The following is a 22,804-nucleotide window of genomic DNA, read 5'->3' as shown; positions in this document are numbered from 1 at the left end:
TGGGAATTTAATATTGATTGATGCTTTGCTGTGGTCAGTGTCAAATGGCTAATAAATCTTGATACAGATGCTGGTGAGGATGGGGAGAGTCCATGTTTTTATAAGGGTCTGCCATTTTGGGCTTAGCATGAGACATTTCATTTTCATAGCAGAGAGAATGCTGAAGTTGTCCCTAGGGAGTTCTGTTCTAACATCCAGTCAGAAGAGTCATCTTAGAGTTGGCTTCTGAAAAAGTTGGCTTGCTGACTTCCTCAGTTAGCAGAACAAGAGAGCTTAATTAAGGCAAATTCAGGGTTTAGGGACAGTGAGGAGAATAAATGTAAACGTACAATGAATTTTTGGTCTTCAGGAAGGTTTTAATTGTGTTGAATGTGGCCATTGAATCCCAGATGCTGCCTGTGTTCATTCCTTTAAAAAGGCATGTTAGGCACTACTCTGCCAAGTTTTCTTCTCTCCACAGAACAGCATAATAAGTCATTTCTTCTGTTCCTGTGAAAAGCTCTGGAGGTTTTTTTAACTGCTGCTCTGCTTTAGTTTTTCTTCTACCTTCAAGGAAGGATTTTGTTGAACCTAATCTGCATCTTCCTTCTTGTCATTAGCCTACAGACTGCAGTCTGAATGTGTCCTGGACATTGGCAGTTTCTAATTACTTTTTATCTCTACCTCCTTTGCAGTAACCAGCTGATTAAATTATAGTGCAGTTTGAACTTTCATGTCTTATTGAGTTCTAAGTAAAAATCTTAAAATTAGAAGTAAATATAAATATGCCAGTACAACAAAGGAAATTTATGGGAGGCAAGCCATTTGTTTGAGTGAAATGCACAATAAATGTTTATAAGGAGCTCTAATAGAATTGAGTCAGGCTTAAATATCTTTCTTTAGCTCTTATGGTTTTACTTTGCTCTGTTTCTAAAAAATAATGGTTTTTCTAACATTAAAACCTTCTCAGAGTTAATTTTAAGTACAGATTTACTTAATGTTTGAGAAATACTAAGACAGTGCTTTAAACAGGGAACACGTAAGAGAAAATTTTACTTCTCAAATACATTAGGAGTTGTTTTGAATATGGTTTAAAATATTAAACTAAATAATACAAAACTAAAATACAGTTTCTCAGGGCTAGGCATCCTGTATTCAGCTAAAAGAGAAATACTTTAAAGTTAAATCTGATGTTTCCAAACACAAGTATAATGTTTCAAAGGAGAAAGATGTAAACGTATAGTACAGTAATTATTAATCCATCCATACCTACATGTGTTTAGCAAATATATACTTCCAGATGGCTGTCGAGTTTCACATTTAAGCATTGTTTGCAGCATGGTGGAGTTGATTTAAATCACTAGTCAGGAAGACTCAATTTAATCATGGATTTCTACATAAAAGTGCATTCTTAATACATATTCTTCACAACTCAGAGATAGATGTAGGTTTCATTTTTAGAAGGTACACACTGTACATTTTTGAAGTGATTTTATTCTGAAAACTTATCAGATTAGTTTTACAGCTATATCAGAAAATGAATGATTGTTTGGTTATTTCATTTACCAAAGGTAATTGAAGCAGATATTTATGAAGTCATTGGGAGGTGAACTATATCCAATTCAACAGGTTAATCATTAATATTTGGAGGATTTTCTTGCCATGCAGTATTAGGAGGAGAACATCACCAGACAGGCATTTAAATGGTTTTATTTAACTAAAACAACATTATGGATTTTTTTCTTCAACAGCAAACACAATATTTTAACAAAACAAGCAAATGAATTTTTGAATTCAGTTAAACATTCAAGTTTTTTAAAATCGGGTTTGTTTTGTTAAAATTGTTTAAAATAGTTAAATGAAATATTAAAAAAAAATTAAATTGACTGTGTCAGCCAGGTCAACATGAGAAACTTAAAATATTGGCTTCTGCAGCTAACTCAGTTGTCTTCACCTTCATTTTCCTGTTTGTTCATAATCTGAGAAATTGTTTGGGTCCTGAAAAAGCAGGAAAGCTTTTTTTTCTTTTCCAATTTGGAATGAATTAGTCCAAAGGAAGAAATTATTCTTTCTACACCAGCAGAAGAAGCTACTGCTGTTAAAAGTGAGATTATCACTTCAACAGTCTCTGAATCCAAGTGCTTAAGTGACTTCCACCAGTTCATTGGGGTGACTTTCTTTAAAACATCATCAGCAAACATATATTTCTTGAATGGTTCTTATTCCCAAACTGGGTCTCTTTTATGGTCTGCTGCCATTATAGGTTTCCCTTCTAGTGAGAGAATGGTGGTAGATCTCAAATCAATGAAGGCTACACTCAGAAAGACCTCAAGACTTCTGGGTTATGCTGCTCAAACAGTTTCACTTTTATTTCTACTGCCTGTCCCTCCCGTCTCGCATTTATCTCCAGACTTTTCTCCTTGTCCAGAGCTATTCAGCCCCCAACAATCTTCTATTCATTGAACTTTTTGAAACTTTGCACTTTTAAAGAGAGGCAAGGGATTGACTGTACACAAATTTGCAGAGGGACAGTAGGGTTGAGGTCTGTTATTTCTCATCTTTATATATTTATTTAACAACATTTTTGCTGTTAACATGCTTGTTAACAGAAAAAATGTTATCTCTGGAGAGACAAATCTGCAGTCCGAGAACTGCAAAACTAAGCATCTCTGGTGATATCTTCTAGACTGAGCACTGAGTCCCATTGGGTAGATAGAAAGATTAACCTAAATTATCTATACAGAAGCCCCTGGAACCCCATAAGATTGGGTCCCTAATCCATGAACTATTGGAACTCATTTACAAAACTTTTCTTAAACATTACATGAATATATTGTCTCATACTATAGAATTAAGATTTAAAATCCCTATTCCATGATGAGATATCTTTGAGCTATAATGTATCTTAATTAAAACTATCTTTAGGTTTTTTCCTCAAAAAGCATTTTATCAAAAAAATCTGATTTTTATCCACCCTGGTTTGCAGATACTTAATACCACTCCTCGTGGCAATATAATGTGGAAAAATAATAGTTTAAAAATGAAGAACTTGAATTACAGTGTAGTACTATTGCAATAGGTAGTATTGAAATAATGTGGGCATACCAGCATAAAGAATGTGAATCTGTATCTGGACCCGAGTTGCCTGAGCTAACGATTCATATCCAAAAAATGATTGTTTCGGCCATAGCAGAAATGTCATTCCTATTTACTTTTAATTTTACCTGGAAGCAATGAAGCGTTAAATCATTATTAATTCACTCGCAGGTGAAAATAGATTAAACTGAACGGGAACGTATGTTTTATTGACTCAGTTCTGTTCAAACTCCACATGCATGCCCCTGAAGGATATTCTCTCAATAATGTATGGAGATGTGCATTATGTCAGCTTTGCAATAATGGACAAAAAGTCAAATCTGCATTTTCCTTTATTCATACAAGTGTTTCCTCCACCTCTTTATGTAATGTCTTTAACATACACCATGGAGGATTTTTCTATTATTCTTTAACTACACTGTGATCTTAATTCTATTTTAGTATTGATGAAATTAGTTGCAATTTATATCCACTTAAGTGAGATTTAGATGTCTGCAACTATGTATATTTTTTGTTGCTAAGGAAAGCTAATATTCAAGTTAAATAGGACTTTCCCTGTGATTCTAGACTAGTTATTTCCTATTTACACATGTATTCTTCCCCCATCCCTCACACCAGTTCCTGTGTACTATGCCTATAACAGCTTTGCTTGTGAAGCCACAAGGAATATTTGAAAGATTTCAGTTCTGATGTTTCCAATATTTCCTCTTTGCCTCCTTCTCTTGATCTTAGTCACCTGAATGATCAGATGATGAGCCACTGAGCCAGGCCGTTTCATATTTTTCTAAGTATTGAACGTGCTGGCTAGAGGAACTGTGGAACTGAGAATGGATTGAAGAAAAGTAAAATCCTGCATTCTTTTATAGAATGATAAACTTCATTTTAAAATGAGTGTCCATTTTAAGCATCTGTTTAATTGAAATCATATATAAAATATCTGATCATGCTTTTGGGCAATAGTAGTAATCAAATGGTAAGCAGATAAAGTTTTGGAATTACTGGGAATAGACTTATACAAAATAAAACCTTTATAGCCATGGTTTGTAGTGACCTTAAGCTTTAAGTAGAAAAGACTTGAAATATTTTTAAAATGAAGAAATTTAAGATAGTACACTTCCCCTCATGTCATTCAGAACCTTTTCCAGCATTCTGCAAGAAGCTTCTGGTTTATGTTTAATGCAGATATCTAGATTGTATCCTTCTACTTTAATAAGAATACAGAAGCTTCTATTCTAATTTTAAATGATTAGTGTACTGTGAGAGGCGTATCTATCTAATTAGTCACTGGCAATGAAACTTGACTTTCTTTACAGATCAAAGACCAAGCTCACCAGTACGGCACCAAGGAAGGAGCGATGACCTTGAGCGTGATGAAAGGAGAGAAGAACGAAGGGTAGACCGGGTTGATGATAGGAGAGATGAAAGGGCCAGGGAGAGGGAACGAGAGAGGGAGAGGGAACGGGAGAGGGAAAGAGAGAGAGACCGGGAGAGGGAAAGAGAAAAGGAAAGAGAACTAGAACGCGATCGTGCCCGAGAACGGGAGAGAGAAAGAGAGCGGGACAAAGACAGAGAACGCGAACGGGACAGAGACCACCGAGACCATGACAGAGAAAGGGAGAGAGAGAGAGAAAGGGAGAGAGAGAAAGAACGAGAGCGAGAGAGGGAGGAACGGGAAAGGGAGAGAGAAAGAGAGCGAGAAAGAGAGCGAGAACGAGAGAGAGAGCGGGGTCGTGACAGGGATAAGGAACGAGAACGTCCGAGAGACTGGGAAGACAAAGAAAAAGGAAGGGATGACCGCAGAGATAAGAGAGAAGATGTCCGAGAAGAAAGGAATACAAGAGATGTCCATGAGGAGAGGAAATCTAAGTAAGTGATTCTGCATGTGACTTATTTTCTCACCAAAAATATAAAATACCCTGTGATCCTTTAATGTTTCATGGTGTAACTCTCTCTGTTTTCATTGTTGTAAACCAAGTGTTTGCTACGGCACAAGTAGCACATGTCTGCTAGTAGGAGCTTGTAAAGGGTTGTGTTGACTCCAGAGCCCCTAGCAAATCTCTGAGAGTTCACTCTGTCTCATTCAAATGTTACTGTAGCAGATCCTTTGTTGAGATTCTTGCTCAAATATGAGATAAAACCTCTGCTATGTAAGAATAACATAGCATATCCTCCCTACATTTATGGCATTTACGCTAAAAAATTCATTCTGTATTTTAAAAAAAAATCTAATTAGTTAAAAAGTTTAGAAGGATAATATAAATTTTTGCGCTTAACTTTTTTCTAGATCCTTCTAGCAAATACAGTCTTGATTCTCCATTGGAGTGATCTCTGTGTATTTCCATTTGTAGGATGCACTTCCGAGTTTTGGGAACTGTCTTTAAAGCAGTGCTCATTGGGGCCACAAGACTAACCTCAATCCTTTCTTTATGTAGCCAGCTGTGGATATTGTGATCTTTTCACTACACTCAAAGCAATTTCTTGGGTTTTATTCAAAGCTCCTTTAATTTCTCATATATTGTTGGTTAGCTAGTTCGTAAAGGAAATAGCTTGCACTGTTTCACTTTTAGGACCAGATCCTCAGTTGTCCCAGCAATACTTGAGAGAGTCTTATGCTCTGGATCAAGCTGCAAATCATCTCCATTCCACTGGCACAATGAAACAGTTTAATGAAAGGGTTACATTTATTTGTGCAGGAGCAGTGCTTTCTTAGGCTGTCTGTTCTACAAAGGTAAGTCGACCTATGTTAGGTCGACTTAGAGCAACTGCATTAATTACTGAGGTGGCTGATGTCCACACTACCCTGTTTCTGTCAGTGGTGCACGTCCTCACCAGGAGCACTTCCACCGACTGAAGGGGGGCAATGTGGGGGACTGAAAGCCAGGGCTCTCAGGTCCATGCAGCTCCCCACTGGGAGCCCGGCTGCCCCCTCAGGCTTCTCACCTCAGCACTCCCAGCCAGGAGCAGGAGGCAGCTGCCTAGGGCTTCTCACCTCTGGTGGGGAGATCCACACCCAGAGTCTGGTCAGCTGCCATGCTCCTAGCGAGCAGCTGACAGCCAATGTAAAGAATGCAGTGTCTACACAGACACTGCATTGCCCTAACTACACCGACATAAGCCCTACGTCTCTCGTTGAGGTGGTTTTATTATGTTTTTTATTGTTGTTATTATTGTTTTGTCGACAAAAGATGATAAGCCCTCAGTTACTAGTGCAAAACTGTGGAACTCCCACAGGAACGAAGAATTGCCTCAAACCTTTCCACTTTCCTTTCCAAGTAGAAGGCAGCTTACAAATAAATGCAAATAAACTAGGGCCCAGTTTAACCATTAGTCTAAGTTAGAGCAACCTCTGGGCTGCCTATACTATGTGCAGTTGCAGAAGCCATCAAGGGCCCGTTCTGCATCCAGATTTACAACAGTACAGCTGTATTCAGGCAACCAACCCCTCCTTGACTCTAAATTACCAGTGATTCCAGCACTCCAGTAGAATTCTGAGCTGCCTCATCTTTGCAGCCTGAATACCACTTGAGTCATGCAAAGGAGTGGGAACGGGGGCCAGACTCTGGTCCTGACTCTAGTCCTTTGTTTTTATTTTGGGCCTTGGTCAGATGTCTCTCCAAGGACTTGGACAGGAATGGCAGATTGATTTAAGTGGTATTCATCATGCTGCTACTTCCTCCTGGAAGTAGATACACACGTCTGTATGTATGTACTTCCTGGGAAAAGCTTTTTTTCCCCTGGATCATTCTTGGTGTGGAGGGTCTTCACACTTGGAACCCAGACCAATAGGCAGTGGAGGTTCTATGTCTTTCTTACCAAGGTGGTCTTATAAATATGCCAGGTCACAAGCAAGAACCTTTTGGTGTATTGGCGCTGAAACACTTTTGGCATCAAATAGGTTTGTTCCTGTGGAACAAGGTGTGAATACTCCCACAGTGCCAGGATTTTCCTCAGTGCTAAGAAAGTTAGTTCTACACCCAAAGGCCATTGGGTGTGGGCTCCTTGTTGGCACAATCTCCTTCAGCCTCAAGCAGGAACTCCTTTTAAGGTCACTTCTTTGTCATTTTTGGTTGTCTTACCAAGGGCAAGAAAAAGGTCCTAAAGAGTTTTTGGTACTGGAATTCTTAGCATCATCCTAGAAGAAAAAGGATGAAACATCATTAAGGCTATGTGCTACTACAGCTGTGCCATTGTAAGGTACGCAGTGTAGCCGCTCTTTGTCAACAGGAGAGAGTTCTCCCAGTGACAAAATAAAAGCACCCCCAACGAGGTGCAGTAGCTTTGTCAGCGGACAAGTGTCTCCTGCCAACATGGTGCTGTCTATACGGCGCTTTTGTCGGTAAAACTTTTATCGGTCAGGGGTGTGTGTTTTGTTCTTTTTTCTTCACACCCCTGATCAACAAAAGTTTTACTGACAAAAGTGCAGTGTAGACATATCCTAAGAGTTTAAGGCTGGTGTGGCTGAACTGCCCACCATGGTGCTGCAGGTTATGATTACCCCTCTGGCATAGCCTGGGTTGCTGATTAATAGGATTCTAGGTATCTATGGGACCGTTGGCACAAAAAATATTGGTATTAAGATCATCTTTTAAACAATACTTACCAGGTTTATAAATTCTTTGTCTAAAACAGGGCTGCCCAGAGGATTCAGGGGGCCCGGGGCAAAGCAATTTCGGGGGCCTCTTCCATAAAAAAAAAAGTTGCAATACTATAGAATACTATATTCTCGTGGGGGCCCGAGGCCTGGGGCAAATTGCCCCACTTGCCGCCCCCCCCCCCCCCCCCCCCCCCCCCGGGTGGCCCTGGTCTAAAAAACAGTCGATCATCTTAAAGAATATTTTGTTTTGTTTAAAAGTTGGGAGTGTATCATCAATAAAAGTATTTTAAGTATTTGGAGTGCAAATGAAAACTGATCTTACTCGAAACTTTGTTGCTAATGAAGCTAGAAAATTGTGGGACATCTTTTGGTATCTTGTATTTTGAGAGAGGTGCATAGAGTACAGATGGTGTTATATTACTGATATTTACAGAGATGATAAAGAAATACAGCTGTTGGTTTTTTAAAAGGCATCTGCATGGAATTCGCATTTATTTGTCCAATATAGGAAGCGTCACAGAAATGAAAGTAGCCCTAGTCCTCGTCCATCACCCAAGCGCCGCCGTGAGCATTCTCCTGATAGCGATGCCTACAACAGTGGAGACGATAAAAGTAAGTAGGAGTGGGTTGTCTCTGTCACAGTATACAGGCTAACTTGTAATTATGAAGAAGTTCCTTGTAATCTTAAATAGAAAATGAGGGATTAAGCTTTTCAAAGTGTCTTAATCTCCCTGTTTTTTCACTGTAAGGCTGTTTTTCTTGTAGAGTGGTGGGGCTATGTATTAGACATATTATTTATTCTATATGCTAATTTTGTTATAATGTATTGGTATTGTCCTGGGGCAGTAGCCCCCCACATTTGTCTTTAAGAGGCATATCTATTAAAAGTGGAAAAAAATCCATCGATACTGCAGCTGTTTAAAAGCTTGAAGAATGTAGCTAGAAATAATGGATTGTTTTGATTGAAACTTCCTTTGGTATGTACAGGATGCACAAAATGTGTATTTCCCCCCCGAACAATAAAAATATATATCTTTTCCACTTGTAGATGAGAAACACAGGCTGCTAAGTCAGGTTGTGCGACCACAAGAATCCCGATCTCTCAGCCCCACGCACCTTACAGAAGACAGGCAGAGTCGAAAGCCAGAAAGAAAGGAAAGTTCAAGACGTTATGAAGAACCGGAGTTCAAAGAGAGGGTTTCTTCAGGAGATAAACAGAGAGAGCAGAGAGAACAGACAGAAGTCACTGAAAGCTCACGGACCAGGGTTCAAGAGAGCTTAGGACATCACCCTTCTGAAGAACGAGATGCATCTGATAGAATACATGAGGAGAATAAGAAGAAAGCTAAAGTGCAGAAAAAGACCGCAAAGAAGAAAAAAGATGATGACATCGGGGTGGAACGGTACACTGAGTCAACTGTAGAAGAGGGCCAGGTCTTTTCACCCAAGAAAGTTCCAAAAAAGAAGAATGTTGAGAAGAAACGTAAGAGGTCAAAGGGTGATTCTGAGGTTTCTGATGAAGAAATTGTCCCACACCATAAAAAGAAAAAAGGCCCAAGAACTCCCCCTGTAACTACAAAAGAGGAGTTGGTTGAAACAGTACCTGAGAAAGCTGTGGCAGTAGAAGCTGCTCCGAAAAGAGAAGACACAACATTTAGTGACTGGTCAGATGAAGATGTTCCAGAACGTGGTGAAATCATTGTTCCAGAAAGAAGCACTGAAGAATCCCACAGAAAAAGCCATAGACTGAGGGGAGAAAAGGTAGAAACCCCACATGTTACTATAGAAGATGCACCTCATCGCAAACCTGTGGATCAGAAGCGCAGCAGCAGTCTTGGTAGCAATCGAAGTCATACTTCAAGCAGACTTCGATCACCCTCCAATGAGTCAGCTCATCGCAGTGGAGATGACCAGACAGGTCGGAAAAGGGTCCTACACAGCAGCTCCAGGGACAGAGAGAAAAAAAGCTTAGAAATCACCGGGGAACGGAAGTCTAGAATTGATCAGTTGAAACGAGGGGAACCCAGCCGCAGCACGTCTTCAGGTAATAAGATACTGTCCTTATGAGACAGATTTATATCATACTGTGTGAAAGTGAATAGACTCCACTTCCAAATCCTTCTAGCATGGCCTTAAGCTCTTGCTTTTCCTTTCATATCCAGTGAATCATCTTCTGCCTCCGTAATAAAATTAGAGGGAATTGAATATTCCTTCAAATTATGATTTAAAACTCTTGGCATCAATAGGGATGGATTATCCCTTTGCTGAGCCTGGAATATTCAACAAGAAATAGCAATTTATGCTGTCAGAGTTAAAACATATCTGTGGAACTAATTAAACTTTTAAATTGGAAAAGCTCTTATGCTAACACAGAGCATAGTAGTAATTTTATTATATAAAATGTACTTTAACAATTATAAACAAATTGAAATTAAATTTTAATATTGAAATTATGCAATGATGTGCACGAAGTTAAATTTTACATGTTTCAAGGAGCTATGTTCAACATGGTTCCTGAGATAAATTTGCAGTGAAGTCATTCGGTTGTGGCCCTTAATAGAAAATTTTAATACAAATGAAAATCATCTTTGTCCTGAACCTAAATAATCAATTGGAACTGAATTAGCTTTATGCCTGTGGAGAGTGAGGAAAACAGGCAAGAAATTATTTAAGATATTAGGTCCCTTCATTGGAGTGCTACTGTTCTCATGAAACAAACCGGCTGTTGTAGAGCTCCAGCTTTCTTCTTGCTTCCTGTACTACATTATACATAACTCAGCAGTACTGAAAATTCTTTTCACCCACTTGGCAGATGGGGAACATTAGATGTTTGTCTGATAGAGACATCAGTGGATGTTCCTCCATGTGAAGAGAGCAGGGAAGAAGCAAGAGCAGCCTGGATGTTGTCAGGGCAAAATTGGCATGGAAGACATACATTTGTGTCCCATACTCTGATTTATTTTTTAACCCTTTCAGATGGCAGATAATTTTTATGTTGAGACATAGTCAGCAGTCTGAGATTGCTGCTGTGGAGTTGAAAAACTTGACCTGACCCCTGACCAGATTGCATTGTTTTTCAAGTCTTTATTTTTCTTCTTGTTTGTTTCAGGTAGGCTGTTATACTGAAAAAAGTTGATCTTGCTCCAGGGGGGATGGTCTTTTAGTTAAACTTAATTACTAAACCATGAACAGAGGATTCAACCCTCTAGGATGTTAAAATATGTCCCCATATTATGTATCCTTATTTTATTTACAGATTCCATTTTAAGGTGAAATCTCCATTACCACCTTCAGTGGTGGTGTTTCTGTTGTCCAAATTATTCCCTATAATCTTCGGATGAAAAAATGTGGCTGTGACTTCTAATTGTTTCCTCAGGTGTCTGGACAAGCCTCCGGAGTCTTCTCCTGCTCTTTCTAGTCCAGTTCGGTTCAAATTAGGATAATAATCATACCAAGCTTCTCCTAAAACTTCTTGATTTAGCATCAAGAAAATACATGGACTTTGTGCCACACTTTACATACTTGAACCTGTCAGGTTTATAAAGGTTTGCCATAAACAAGAGTATTTTTTCACACAACGCACAGTCAACCTGTGGAACTCCTTGCCAGATGATGTTGTGAAAGCCAAGACTATAACAAGGTTCAAAAAAGAACTAGATAAATTCATGGAGGATAGGACCATCAATGGCTATTAGCCAAGATGGGCAGGGATGATGTCCCTAGCCTCTCTTCGCCAGAAGCTGGGAATGGGCGATGGGATGAATCACTTGATTACCTGTTCTGTTCATTCCCTCTGGGGCACCTGGCATTGACCACGGTCGGAAGACAGGATACTGGGCTAGATGGACTTTGGTCTGACCCAGTATGGCTGTTCTTATGTTCTTATAATAAGATACTGTCAAGAACACAAATATACCCATATGAAAACATCTCAAAATAAACAGCATTTATACATGCTATTTAAAGTTATGGATCTTTAAATCCAGTAGCAAGCTTTTTATAGATAATGGTTTCCTTTAAGTGATACTGGACACAATGGAATACTTGTGTTAAACTTTCAAGAAGCCTTTAAATGGTTTTGCAGACAATTGGGCAGCAGTTACTTGGTCCTCTGTCTCTGTCCTGTACTCTTGTTGCTGGGCAGTGGTTGTGTGTGATGACCTGACACTACTGTCAGTCTTTCTACTGGGTCTTTAACTTCAGTGGGGGAAGAAAGCTATACTGGTAGCTCTTAGTTAATAGACGTGCCAATCTTTATAATTTGCACATGCATAGGACCTTTCATTTAAAGATTGTTGAGGGCAGATATGGAATGTATAGAAAATATTTTACCTGCTGTGGAAATATGGCCATGTCTGTTTGAGCAAAGCTGTTTTAACATTTCATGCAGTGCTACAAAGTACTTGTAAGTGAAGAATATAGTATCTGAATGGAATTGCAAGGGAAAATTAGGCAGAAACCATTGCTTGATTTGAAATGGCTGGTGATTACAACTGATCAGGTCATTGGTTTTCCTCTTTTATGGGTTAGAATGCACCCTCCACAACACACTATTTCCTAAAACCATGCTGGAGAATTGGTTCAGTACTGACTAGGGAAAATGCCAAACTTCTTGCCACTGTTGGGTATATCCTGGAGGGCCCCAGTCAAATGTCAATCCACATCTTGCTTAAATTTGACATATGATGGGATTACAGAACAAGTTTATTTGCCAACCATGGCTTTACTGGATTTCAGAATGGCAAATTTTCAAAATGATGACACTTGTTTTCCCTTCTTTTGTTTCACATACAAAATACAGAAATACCTAGTTTGATTTTAAAGAAGCAGTTTTTAGCTATTGAAAAATGTTTTGGGGGGGTGGGGGAGGAGGAAGGTGATAATTAAGAGAAGTCATGCCCTTGAATAAGGTCAAAAAAGATAGAGGTGATTTTTATGAAGAAATCTTCATTCTGTTATTCTTGCCCTCAAAGGTCTATTTTGATATCAGAGTCTGTAAAACTGTTTGATATTTTTGTCTGTTTTGATACAGATAAATGTGTACTGCATTCACTTGCTACAGTCATGTCTCTTTAATATTTTATTCAGATCGTCAAGATTCAAGAAGCCACAGTTCAAGAAGAAGTTCTCCTGAATCAGATCGTCAGGTCCATTCCAGATCTGGGTCCTTTGATAGCAGGGAGAGGCTTCAAGAACGAGATAGACATGATCACGATCGTGAACGAGACAGAGAAAGGAGGGATGGAAGGCCGAGAGAATGGGACCGGGATGTAGATAAAGACTGGCCACGGAATCGTGACAGAATCAGAGAGCGAGAGAGGGAAAAAAGAAGAGACTTGGACAGGGAAAGAGAGAGACAACTTCCTGATACTACTGAAAGAGACAGAGACAGGGACAGAACGCTTGACATTTCTTCTCAAACAGAGACAACAAAGCGCAATGAACCAAAACTGGACAGGGATCATGAAAAGGAATCTGATGGGGTTTGTCGGGACACTACAGCTTTGGAGAAGGAAAGGACAGAAAAGGACTTGGGAACTTCACAAGGATTTGAAGATGGAAATGAAGCTGAGAAAGTGGAGAGCTTAGAAGGTGAGATGTTCTGGAACAGAAACTAGTGTGTCAATTATTTTACGCCTTCCCCTTTTAACATAACATCAAACTGCAGTAATTAGAATAATTTTCTACGGAAAGGTCACTCTCTGATATGTAGATTGGCTCCAACTTTTCCACTGTGGAAGCAGGTACCCTGAGACATAATCCCTATGAGCAGCTTTTTTAGCATGTGCTTAATTGTGTACTTCCAAAGCAGTCTTGAGACAAATAAACATAAATGAGACAAGGTAAAATTTGCTTAGGCACCAAATTTCTGAATAGTCAGGTGGTTTAAAGAACAAAAATTCCCTTTTCTTCATCACCCCTTTACACCATTAGCCTTTTTCTCAGTGTGGGAGTGACAGCTGTGGAGGATATTGGTAAGAAGAGTTAAAGGGGAAAACTAGAAAAATAGAAAGCATTTTAGGAGAAGAAAAATTGATGACAGTCTTATATTTTCCTTCATTTTAAAAAATGTTGCATCATTAAAAGATGTCTCAATCATATTATTTTTTTCCACAGAGCCAGAGAATTGCCGATGGTATAATTTTAAGATGTGTATAGTTCTTAGCATATAGATAGGTCTTGGCCAGGAATAACTTCAGAAAAGTAATTTTATTCAACACAAATAAAATTTGCTAGTTTTTCTGGCTCTGAAAAAATATGTGCTTGGTTTAAGAAACAAAGGTAATATAGACATGTTAAATCAAAAACTACATTTAAAACCCACTGAGGAAGAGCTGAACTAAGTAGCTTGAGTCTTGCACTTGAGAGACTGAATTGTCTGGTTCATTATGAAGCAGGGAAAAATTCCATAACCTATTTTTGAAAAATCTAAAAAAGCAAGCACAAATTTGTGACTGAATAAGAAACTGTATTCTCCGTGCATGTTTCGCTGACGTTCAATAAATTCTTTCTGCTATGTTCCTATTGTCCATACCTTCTCCCAAAGGATCACATACTTTCTTTCCCTAATTATTTTGTCACTCAGTTTTTCCTGGTTGTATTGTATTTTTTTTAGCAGTCTGAAATCTATTTATATTTACCTTTTTTAATAACAGCATAGTTTTGTCTTAATTTATATCTTTTCCTGGACACACAGAATAAAAAAAAATTCACTTCCAGTGATTCAAAGCAAAATATTTCTTAAAATGGGAACTAAAACAAAAGGGTGATGCACATTTTTTCTCCTGTTCTTTCTCCTGATTATTACCGAAGAACTTTGGTTGTTGGGTTTGAATTATGGCTCATGCACATTTTGTGTGCCACATATGTTGTTTCGTAAGGAGGTCATTCGACTTTTGAAAATCAGAAAATATCTTCTCTACTCAAGCATGTAGTTGAGAAAAAATGTGAACTGGTGTGTTCAGTATTACAGTATTCATAGGGTCTACTAGAAAATAGAGGATGTATCATGAAAATCTGAAGTTTGTTATGCAAGTGTTGACACTGAAAATTATGATGAGATCCAGAGTGAAATTTAGTGTAGATTCTAAAAATTCTTCTTTAGAGAGAGAAGAGAGTGTATCTTAGTACAACTTTCAACTCTGATTTTGGTGCAGCATCAGCTGTCTTGTTCTGTTTAGGCTACAGCCATTGTGTATAGGCCTAACATAAAATGTATGAGGATTTAATTACTTAATTATGATTGTGTGTTGAACGTTTAATGTGTTTGCTTCAAGTGAAGACTTTAATGATACCAGAGATGCTGTGCTTCCTGCAAAGCAGTGACAGGTGTTCTGAGTAGTTAATTTACACTCTTACCATTGTCTTCCTCTTAGTTTTCTGCATTGATTTCTAATTTCTTAATGTACCAAGGGCAAACAAACTGTGCCCTTGGATGCAGCTTCCACACAAGAAGAATTTCACTTCTGGGCGAAAAGGACAGGTGGCAGTATTTCTGCTACACTCTGCAAGGAGAGGTTATCTGTACATTTCAGCTCTTTCTTGATCAGAGTCCTGCTGGCAGAGGCCGCTCACTCAGTGGATTGAATCAGTACATCTCCTAGGTGCCCAGATCCAGAAAGTCTATTCCTACTTGTAGATGCTGTCTTTGAGGTGACTTATGGAGTGGATGGCCACCAGTTGGCTGTACACATCCTTATCTGGATTGTGGGTTGCATGTGGGCGGTGCTGGTGCATAACTGCTTTGGGTGGACCTTCAATCTCAGGAGAGGCAGAGTCCCAGCCGTTTCTCCATGGGCTGCAAGATGACCTAATTACAATAACTTATGACATCAGTGTGGTGTTTCTAATTCGAAGGATCAAATTTAGGGGTGATGTGTAAGGTAGTCTAGGTTGCAAATTATCAAACAAGTGAAACAGATGAAGGGAACCTGGTGTAACCTTCAAGCTCCTTGCTATAGCTTCTCAGAAAGGGGCTTGAAAGTGTAAGATACACACACCTACCTTCATGTAACTTACACCGCTTTCTGTATTCCTTTTAAATTTGACCCTGAGTATGCATGCTGCCTAACATTGCACAAGCAGAAATGGACTTGAGCTAAGTTAAATTCAAGGGTTTATTATCTGTCAGGTGGGAAAAATTATTTGACCACCCGCAGAACTGAACAGCTTCTATCAGTGTTGAATGTGCTTCCACAAGAAAGCTATCAGGTTTATTTGCTCAAGCCTATACATGCTGTAGCCTAGTTATCAGGATACTGAAATATTAAAAAATGACAGTTTTTAAGCTTGCAGTGCATGTCTGTTTCTGTAGGAGGAGAAGATGAGGCCAAGATAGATGATGTGCAGTCACTAGGGTCTGCTGCTGGAGAATATGAGCCAATCAGTGATGATGAACTAGATGAAATTCTGGCAGGTGATGCTGAAAAGAGGGAGGATCAACAAGAGGATGAGAAGATGCCAGGTAAAATATATAGTAAATCCCTTTTTACTAGTAGTTGAATGCAAAAATTGGACCAGTTGACTTAATGATAAGTATCTTTGTATCCCATTCATTATTTTTACTAGGGAACTGGTGTGTTTATAAGGGACAGGAGATTTTAGAGATACTGTAATGGTTCCAAGATTCATATTTTTCAATGTCTCAATTAATTGACTGCCTATCAACCTACCCAAAGTAGGAAAGGCATTTCATGCTAAGTCCTGTGGGATATGTTCATGTTGGCTACAATATACCTGCTGTGTTAGACAAAAACACAGCTCCAGTTCTGTCCAGTAAATCACGTCTCCTTAAAGAGCAGATGTATTTTATTGCCTTCACCAATGCTACAGCAGAGAATAGCAGCCAAAGGTCTAATCAATACACCAATCAGTTAAATATTTTGAATCAGGTCCATTGTAGTGTGTTCTTAGTTGTACTATGATTTCTATGCCTACTGAAGCGACTATTTCCAGACCTGCTGATTCAGCAGAGCCCAAGCAGCCTCTTCATTAGGAGGTTTCAAGAATATTAAAAACAGAAATTGGGTTTTCTTTTTAAATACAAGCAGGAGACACAGATTTTGGAGGAATCCCTTAATCCAGTTTACCACCACCATCATGAGTTTGACACCATAATCTAAATTCTGAAGTACGAAAGAATTCACCTTTTGAGAGGGCTTCTGAACAATATTCAGCTGATTGATTTATACTACCTTCAAGACACCAGATGAAGCTAGCCATTCATAATAAGGGATGATGATGTGATAGTCATTCTCCATTGTATCTTTTTGCAGATCCTGTTGATGTAATAGATGTGGATTGGTCCAGTCTTATGCCAAAGCAGCCAAAAGAGCCACGGGAGCCGGGGGCGGCACTCTTAAAATTCACCCCATGTGCTGTTATGTTGAGAGTTGGCATTTCCAAACGACTAGCGGGCCCTGAACTCTTCACCAAAATTAAAGAAACCTGCCAGAGAGTTTTAGAAAAACCTAAAGGTAATTCTATTTCCCGCGGGGATAAAATTCCATCTCAGGATTAGGAAAGTGGCAAAGCACTGGCTGGGATGATTTAGTTGGGGTTGGTTCTGCTTTGAGCAGGGGGTTGGACTAGATGACCTCCTGAGGTCTCTTCCAACCCTAATCTTCTATGATTCTATAAAGTGTCTTTGAAAAGAAAGAACTAGTAAGCATTTTAGTTTCAAGATGCACATAGATTTTATGTTGATATTTGCTGGTATAAGTATATATTTGTATTATTGGAGTGGCTCCATTGATTTAGGTTGATTTGTGTTTACTTTTTCACCTATTCATATACATGGATCTCTTGCTTCTATTAGTGAATTGAAGTACAAAAGAAAGAAAATCCCTTTTGGGATTCTTGTTTGTTTATCCATTTTCTAGCAAGTGATGGAATTTAAATCTCTAGTCTTTATTTAGTTATTTCCTCCCCATCTACTATTTACAACTGTTTCCTCTTAGGACCCAGGTGCTTCGCTGTGAAACATGCTCTTTGAGCAACAGCATCTGGTATCTTGGCAGACTCCTGGATACAGGCAGGCTTTGAAGTTGCCTTTTGGTCTGTCATTTACTTGAGTTCCTGATTAGCCATCTGGATTGTCTTGGCAACTTCATTGTTATTTTCTTTGACCCATCCTTGATTCTGAGTACTTTTTTACTTTTACCTTGTCTGAAAAATGTCCTGCTCAGCTTGGTCAAAAGATCACTTTGTAAGTGGATTAAAAAATGTGTCCCCATGTCCCTGTATGCATTCTGCCTAGATCTCTGCAGTAGCCTTCAAACCTTTATCTGTTAGACTTGTCCCAGGTCTCTTGCTTTTTACAGTGCCATATGTGAGACTTCATGTAAAATGCTCATGCTCTCTGCCAAGCACCAAATAAAACCGTTTTTGATATTTAGATGTCACTGAATTGTACCTAAGGCCATGCTTGTTTTCTGTAGTATATCACATTGGTCTTTGTAACGTAAGTTTTTCGGTCACACTGTTATGCTTTAACATGTTATCCTTTCATTTTTACATTAATCAGAGGTGGGTTTGGATACATCCTCTCCTTTTTATTCTTGGATTGATGGCAGTGTTATCTGGGTTAGAGGTTGTGACCTAGAAAAGAGTAGAAAGAAGCTCAGGTCCAAATCCACACTTCTCTGTGATTCCCCCAAGAAAAAGCAGTGGCAATGGGGCTGGCCTTATTGTTTTGCTGCTGCTGCCCACTGACACTTCTGGCAGAGATATTATACAGAACATAGAGGACGTATTAATGCTTCCATTCCAAATAGCATTAACAGGGTAGTTTTTGGGGGGTGGGAGCGACTCGTAGGAAGAGTGTGCTGGTTAGAATATCTATTTCCTGACTTGTTCTCCATGGTTCCTGGGCACCTTTTTTGCCATCCTTTTTGCAGAGAGAGAAGTGGCAACTGTACTAAGGAAAAGGGAAATATTCTACATCTCGCATCTGTTTAGCCACATCTGGCCCAATGGTGTACCCATTGGTCATACACAAAAGGGGAACATAGGACTTTGATTAATGACAACTTTGAACCCCCTTGTCTTCACACCCACTCATCTGATCATGGAGGAAGGCCATTCTAGAGCTGTGCCCAAGTTTTTAACCCTCAGTTATGACTGCCATCATAGTCCTTTCCCTCCAGTGCTGAAGGTGAAAGCACGCTCATTCTAGACTCTTCTGTTTAATGCTGCTCCACCAATCAGTGGAAAGGGTGAAGTGAGGAGCTGTTGTTTGTATTCTTCTCAGAGGTCAAGAGTCACCTCGTCTCCTATTTCCTCTAACACTGAGTTCAATTTTGGGCAAGAATTTGAGAAATAATACATGACATGTGATAATTTTTACCTTCAATAAATTCACTCTTCTGTGGGACAAAAAATATTTCAGTCGGCAAAGTTGTTATTGTATATGCTGATCTCTTTGTAGATGCAGAAAATCTGTTTGAACATGAACTTGGGGCCCTGAACATGGCTGCATTACTGCGAAAAGAAGAGAGAGCAGGTCTTCTTAGTAACCTTGGTCCTTGCTGTAAAGCCCTGTGCTTTAGAAGGGATTCTGCAATTCGCAAGCAGCTAGTGAAAAATGAAAAGGCAAGTGCATGGATTACATAAAGCATTCAAAATATAAGAACATGAATTGTCTTTGTCTTCAAAATATTTCTACAATGATATAACCCTTTCTTCTGATATAGTTTACATGTTATTGCTGGTCTATTTTTCTGTTCTCACCTCCCTCCACTCACAAATAATTAGACTTGGCAGAATTTGATTATTTTTTTTTAAATTTCAGTGGATAATATCAGTGTTTATATTTAAGCATTTTTTCAATTTATATTGATTTAAATTTTCACAGTTGTGCAAAATTAAGGGAGTGGTCAGGTCAGACTGTAATTGGCAGCAGATGTTGACATTCACAAAATTGAAGTTTTATAACCGTTAAAACACAGGTTGTCAACATCACATGTCAAAACATACAAAACGATTATCCTTAAATCAAAGTGATTTCTCAAGCAGCTTTTTTTCTTACTTTTCCTATCTGTACTTTTTGATTGATGGAAATATTTTTTGTCTGTATGTGTGCGGTGAAATCAATGTTTACTGACCAAAATCTAATGGAGGACGGACTTCCATTGGTATTAAGTGGTCATGGGATTTTTATTTTACTTTAGCCTAAGAGATTCATTTGAGATGTGTGACTAGGGGTGAGTGCTCCCTCGTATGCTAGATTTTATTTAAATTCTGGGAACACGCTTTTATAAAGGTAGAATATATAAATTAAAATAATTTAAAGAAATGTGGTTTCAGGGATGGTTTTTGAATAATCCCTTGATGTCTTTGGATTCTATGGGCTTTTGTACAAATAATTTTTGTAAAAGTATAGTTTTCTAGTTTATGAATGTTACTAAATATTTGTTCCTGTGAAATGTTTCCTCTAAGGATTTGTCAGTTGTCACATGCTGAATTAGGTTTCCTGGCTTTGCATGTCAATAGAGAAGGCAAAATTACTGTTAGAATTAATGCTAGGAGGAGCCATTTCCAAGGACATATGGTTATTATTTAATTATTGAGGATATTTGAGTCTAACATCTCAGCCCACTTGTCAAAAAGCCACTAATTTTTCTTTCTTCAATCCAAACAGGGCACAACAAAACAGACTTACACGAATTCCCCAGTAGTAGACAGTGACTTATTAAGGTTGAGTCTACGGTTATTTAAACGCAAGACTGTGTGCCAAGGACCTGGGCAGGAAAAGACAGAAGATAGTAAACTTCCACAACCAAATATCCAGCAGGAAGTATGTGTGTCTTAAGCCAATGTCCACTTTGGAACTCCATCTAGTTTATCTCCCATCAGTAATGTTGATATTTATACCCTTTGAACTTTTTGATTTGGTTGGAAAGCAGCTGTAAGACATTGAAGAAAAGACTGTTTTTACAGGTAATTCTATTATGTGTTTGGAGGGAATAATTAATAGTAAAAATACAAATACCTTTGTTTTCAGTTCATTTCAACTTTTATAACATTGAATCTTACAATGTAACATATACCTGTTTTATGCATCTAGTGTAATAATTTCAAGATGTCCATTTTTAGAAGTCTATTACATCACCTGATATTAAAGGAAGAAGAAAACTGTCGGTGTATCTTTTTTTCTCCATTCTGAAATAATTTTTCATGGGACCAGTAACTTATATATTATTACAGATACTTAAAAGCAATGTGACCATCAACATGAAATCAAATCCAGCCTTTTTTAGGTAGCTCTGCATAAAGGCAACACATTTTTACCATAATGCTTTCCTAGTGTGTAGGCATCCAGCTCTGTTATGTACAGCAAAATGCTAGTAGTGTAGCTTTTAGCGAATCATGTTATTTTTGTAAAGAAAATATGCAGCTTTGTTGTATACACGTGTAGGTATATTTATACCTGTATAGGGTATGCCTTTGTATAAGTTTTACCATTTTGGTTTTATGCTTATTAAAGTAAAACATGGCCCGTACAAAACTTACGTTCTTTCTATCCCTTTCACCTTAACATTTTTGGGGGCTTATATTACTTTAATTCTGTTGGGGTCTTCCCCATGTGCTTTATGAGCAATTAATCTCTTTTTGTGATTTAATGTGTATTTAAATACACACCAGTAGTCTAAACTGAGCAAGAGTTCTGTCGTACCTGTTCTGTCGAGGCTTTAAAAGTGCTCTAGCTTATTTTATAGCTACAAGACAGCCTTTGAGCTGAATGTATTAAATCATAGCTTCCAATTGTGTTAGTCTATTTTAATCTCCTTTTCCAAAATACACACATTTTATTGCTAAAAACAGTCTCGTGTAAGACTGCAGCACACAAAATAGATTCACCGTTTGGTATTTAATTACAATGAACTTTCTTTATTCACCTTCCCTATAAAACAGTCAGGGTCTGTATACACATTGAACGTGTAGAAGAATATTTTTCACTTTTCCCTATAAAGAATGCAAAATAGAGTAGGTTTGATGGGCTAGTGGTGGAGTGTTTCACTCAGTGGCTGTTTGCATTAAGGGCCAAACGCAGCACTGATAGATATATCTCTAATACATACATATACACGCGCGCGCGCACACACACACCCCTTCATCTAATGGTGTTGCATGAAATCAGCACTGAATTCAACCCTAATAATCAATGCTTCCAGTATGACAAGAAATGTGAGTGCGGTGGAGAGGCTTTGCTTTGCCTGTGACTGTAGACGTGAATTACTGTGCTCTGCAGGAACCCTGGATGCTTTGGGAGTAGCAGTGAGGGACTCTGAAAAGAGTTCTATGCAACCTCTCTCAGTCATTGCAACAACAGGCCCCCAAAAAGTGATGTGAATGTGTTTATAGGTGGGGAAGTCCTCTGGTTTTGGAGAACATAAGAGTTGCCAGGAATCCTGTCTGAGAGAGGCCAATTCAGAATATAAGTTACAAAACCCTCATAGTGCATTTAGCTAATTTTACAATAATTTAGGGAAGGGGAATTTCACTTCTGTCCACTGGCTGTAAAACTTTTAGTCTAACTCTACTTCCTGAACCACTCCTAATGTTATCAGGGATTGCATCAAGAATAGCCTCTCATCTTTTATGAGCCTTGCTGTTCCAAGAAACAATTTTTTTTATGCCATTACAAACTGGTTTTGCTAATTTGTGTCCTGAAGTGACATTTCTGTAGTTGAAGTGGGTCAGTGTAATGATTCTAGCAGTCTCCTCAAGTTCTTTCAGTGGTGGCTCATTAGCATCGCTTTCAGTGTGGTGTGATCAGTCATATGCGCACACTGAACAGTATTTGCATTCTAACCTGGAATTTCTATTAATATGCAGTCCACCCTATTGATGATATACCCAGTGGGTGCTAGGAGGTTTTCAGGCATCTTTTCTTAAAAAAAAAAAAAAAAAAAAAAAAAAAAAAAAAAAAAAAATCCTGGCTCTGAAAAGGCTTTAGTGCAGTAGTTCTCAATTTGCTGCCTGTAGGCCACTTACAGCCCAATCAGCACACAGCTGTGGCCCATGTGACATCCTCAGTACCATACAGGTAGTAGAAATATGTGTGGATGCTGCCCACGTTATACACAGAGGGCTGCATATGGGGCCCACAATGGTAAATAGGTTGTGAACCAC

The 22,804-nt window shown here is 38.6% G+C and overlaps 1 protein-coding gene across 7 annotated transcripts in view; it reads left to right on the top strand.

Moving 5' to 3' along the window:
- The window catches only part of ZC3H13 (zinc finger CCCH-type containing 13), a 57,156-nt gene extending 36,350 nt beyond the window's left edge, over window positions 1–20,806 (top strand). For all 7 annotated transcript variants that reach the window (XM_054014449.1, XM_054014444.1, XM_054014435.1 and 4 more), the window contains 8 exons: window positions 4,389–4,941; window positions 8,178–8,281; window positions 8,718–9,713; window positions 12,758–13,261; window positions 15,984–16,133; window positions 16,945–17,145; window positions 19,098–19,261; window positions 20,310–20,806. In XM_054014449.1, the coding sequence (XP_053870424.1) occupies window positions 4,389–4,941; window positions 8,178–8,281; window positions 8,718–9,713; window positions 12,758–13,261; window positions 15,984–16,133; window positions 16,945–17,145; window positions 19,098–19,261; window positions 20,310–20,480 (2,843 nt within the window). In that variant the 3' untranslated portion in view covers window positions 20,481–20,806. The remainder of the gene's footprint in view (window positions 1–4,388; window positions 4,942–8,177; window positions 8,282–8,717; window positions 9,714–12,757; window positions 13,262–15,983; window positions 16,134–16,944; window positions 17,146–19,097; window positions 19,262–20,309) is intronic.
- Window positions 20,807–22,804: the final 1,998 nt, after the last annotated feature.

Source organism: Malaclemys terrapin, chromosome 1 (assembly GCF_027887155.1).
Source record: "Malaclemys terrapin pileata isolate rMalTer1 chromosome 1, rMalTer1.hap1, whole genome shotgun sequence".
Lineage (NCBI taxonomy): Eukaryota > Metazoa > Chordata > Testudines > Emydidae > Malaclemys > Malaclemys terrapin.
Note: the sequence above shows the minus strand (reverse complement) of the source record. Positions and strands in the feature narration are given on the sequence as shown.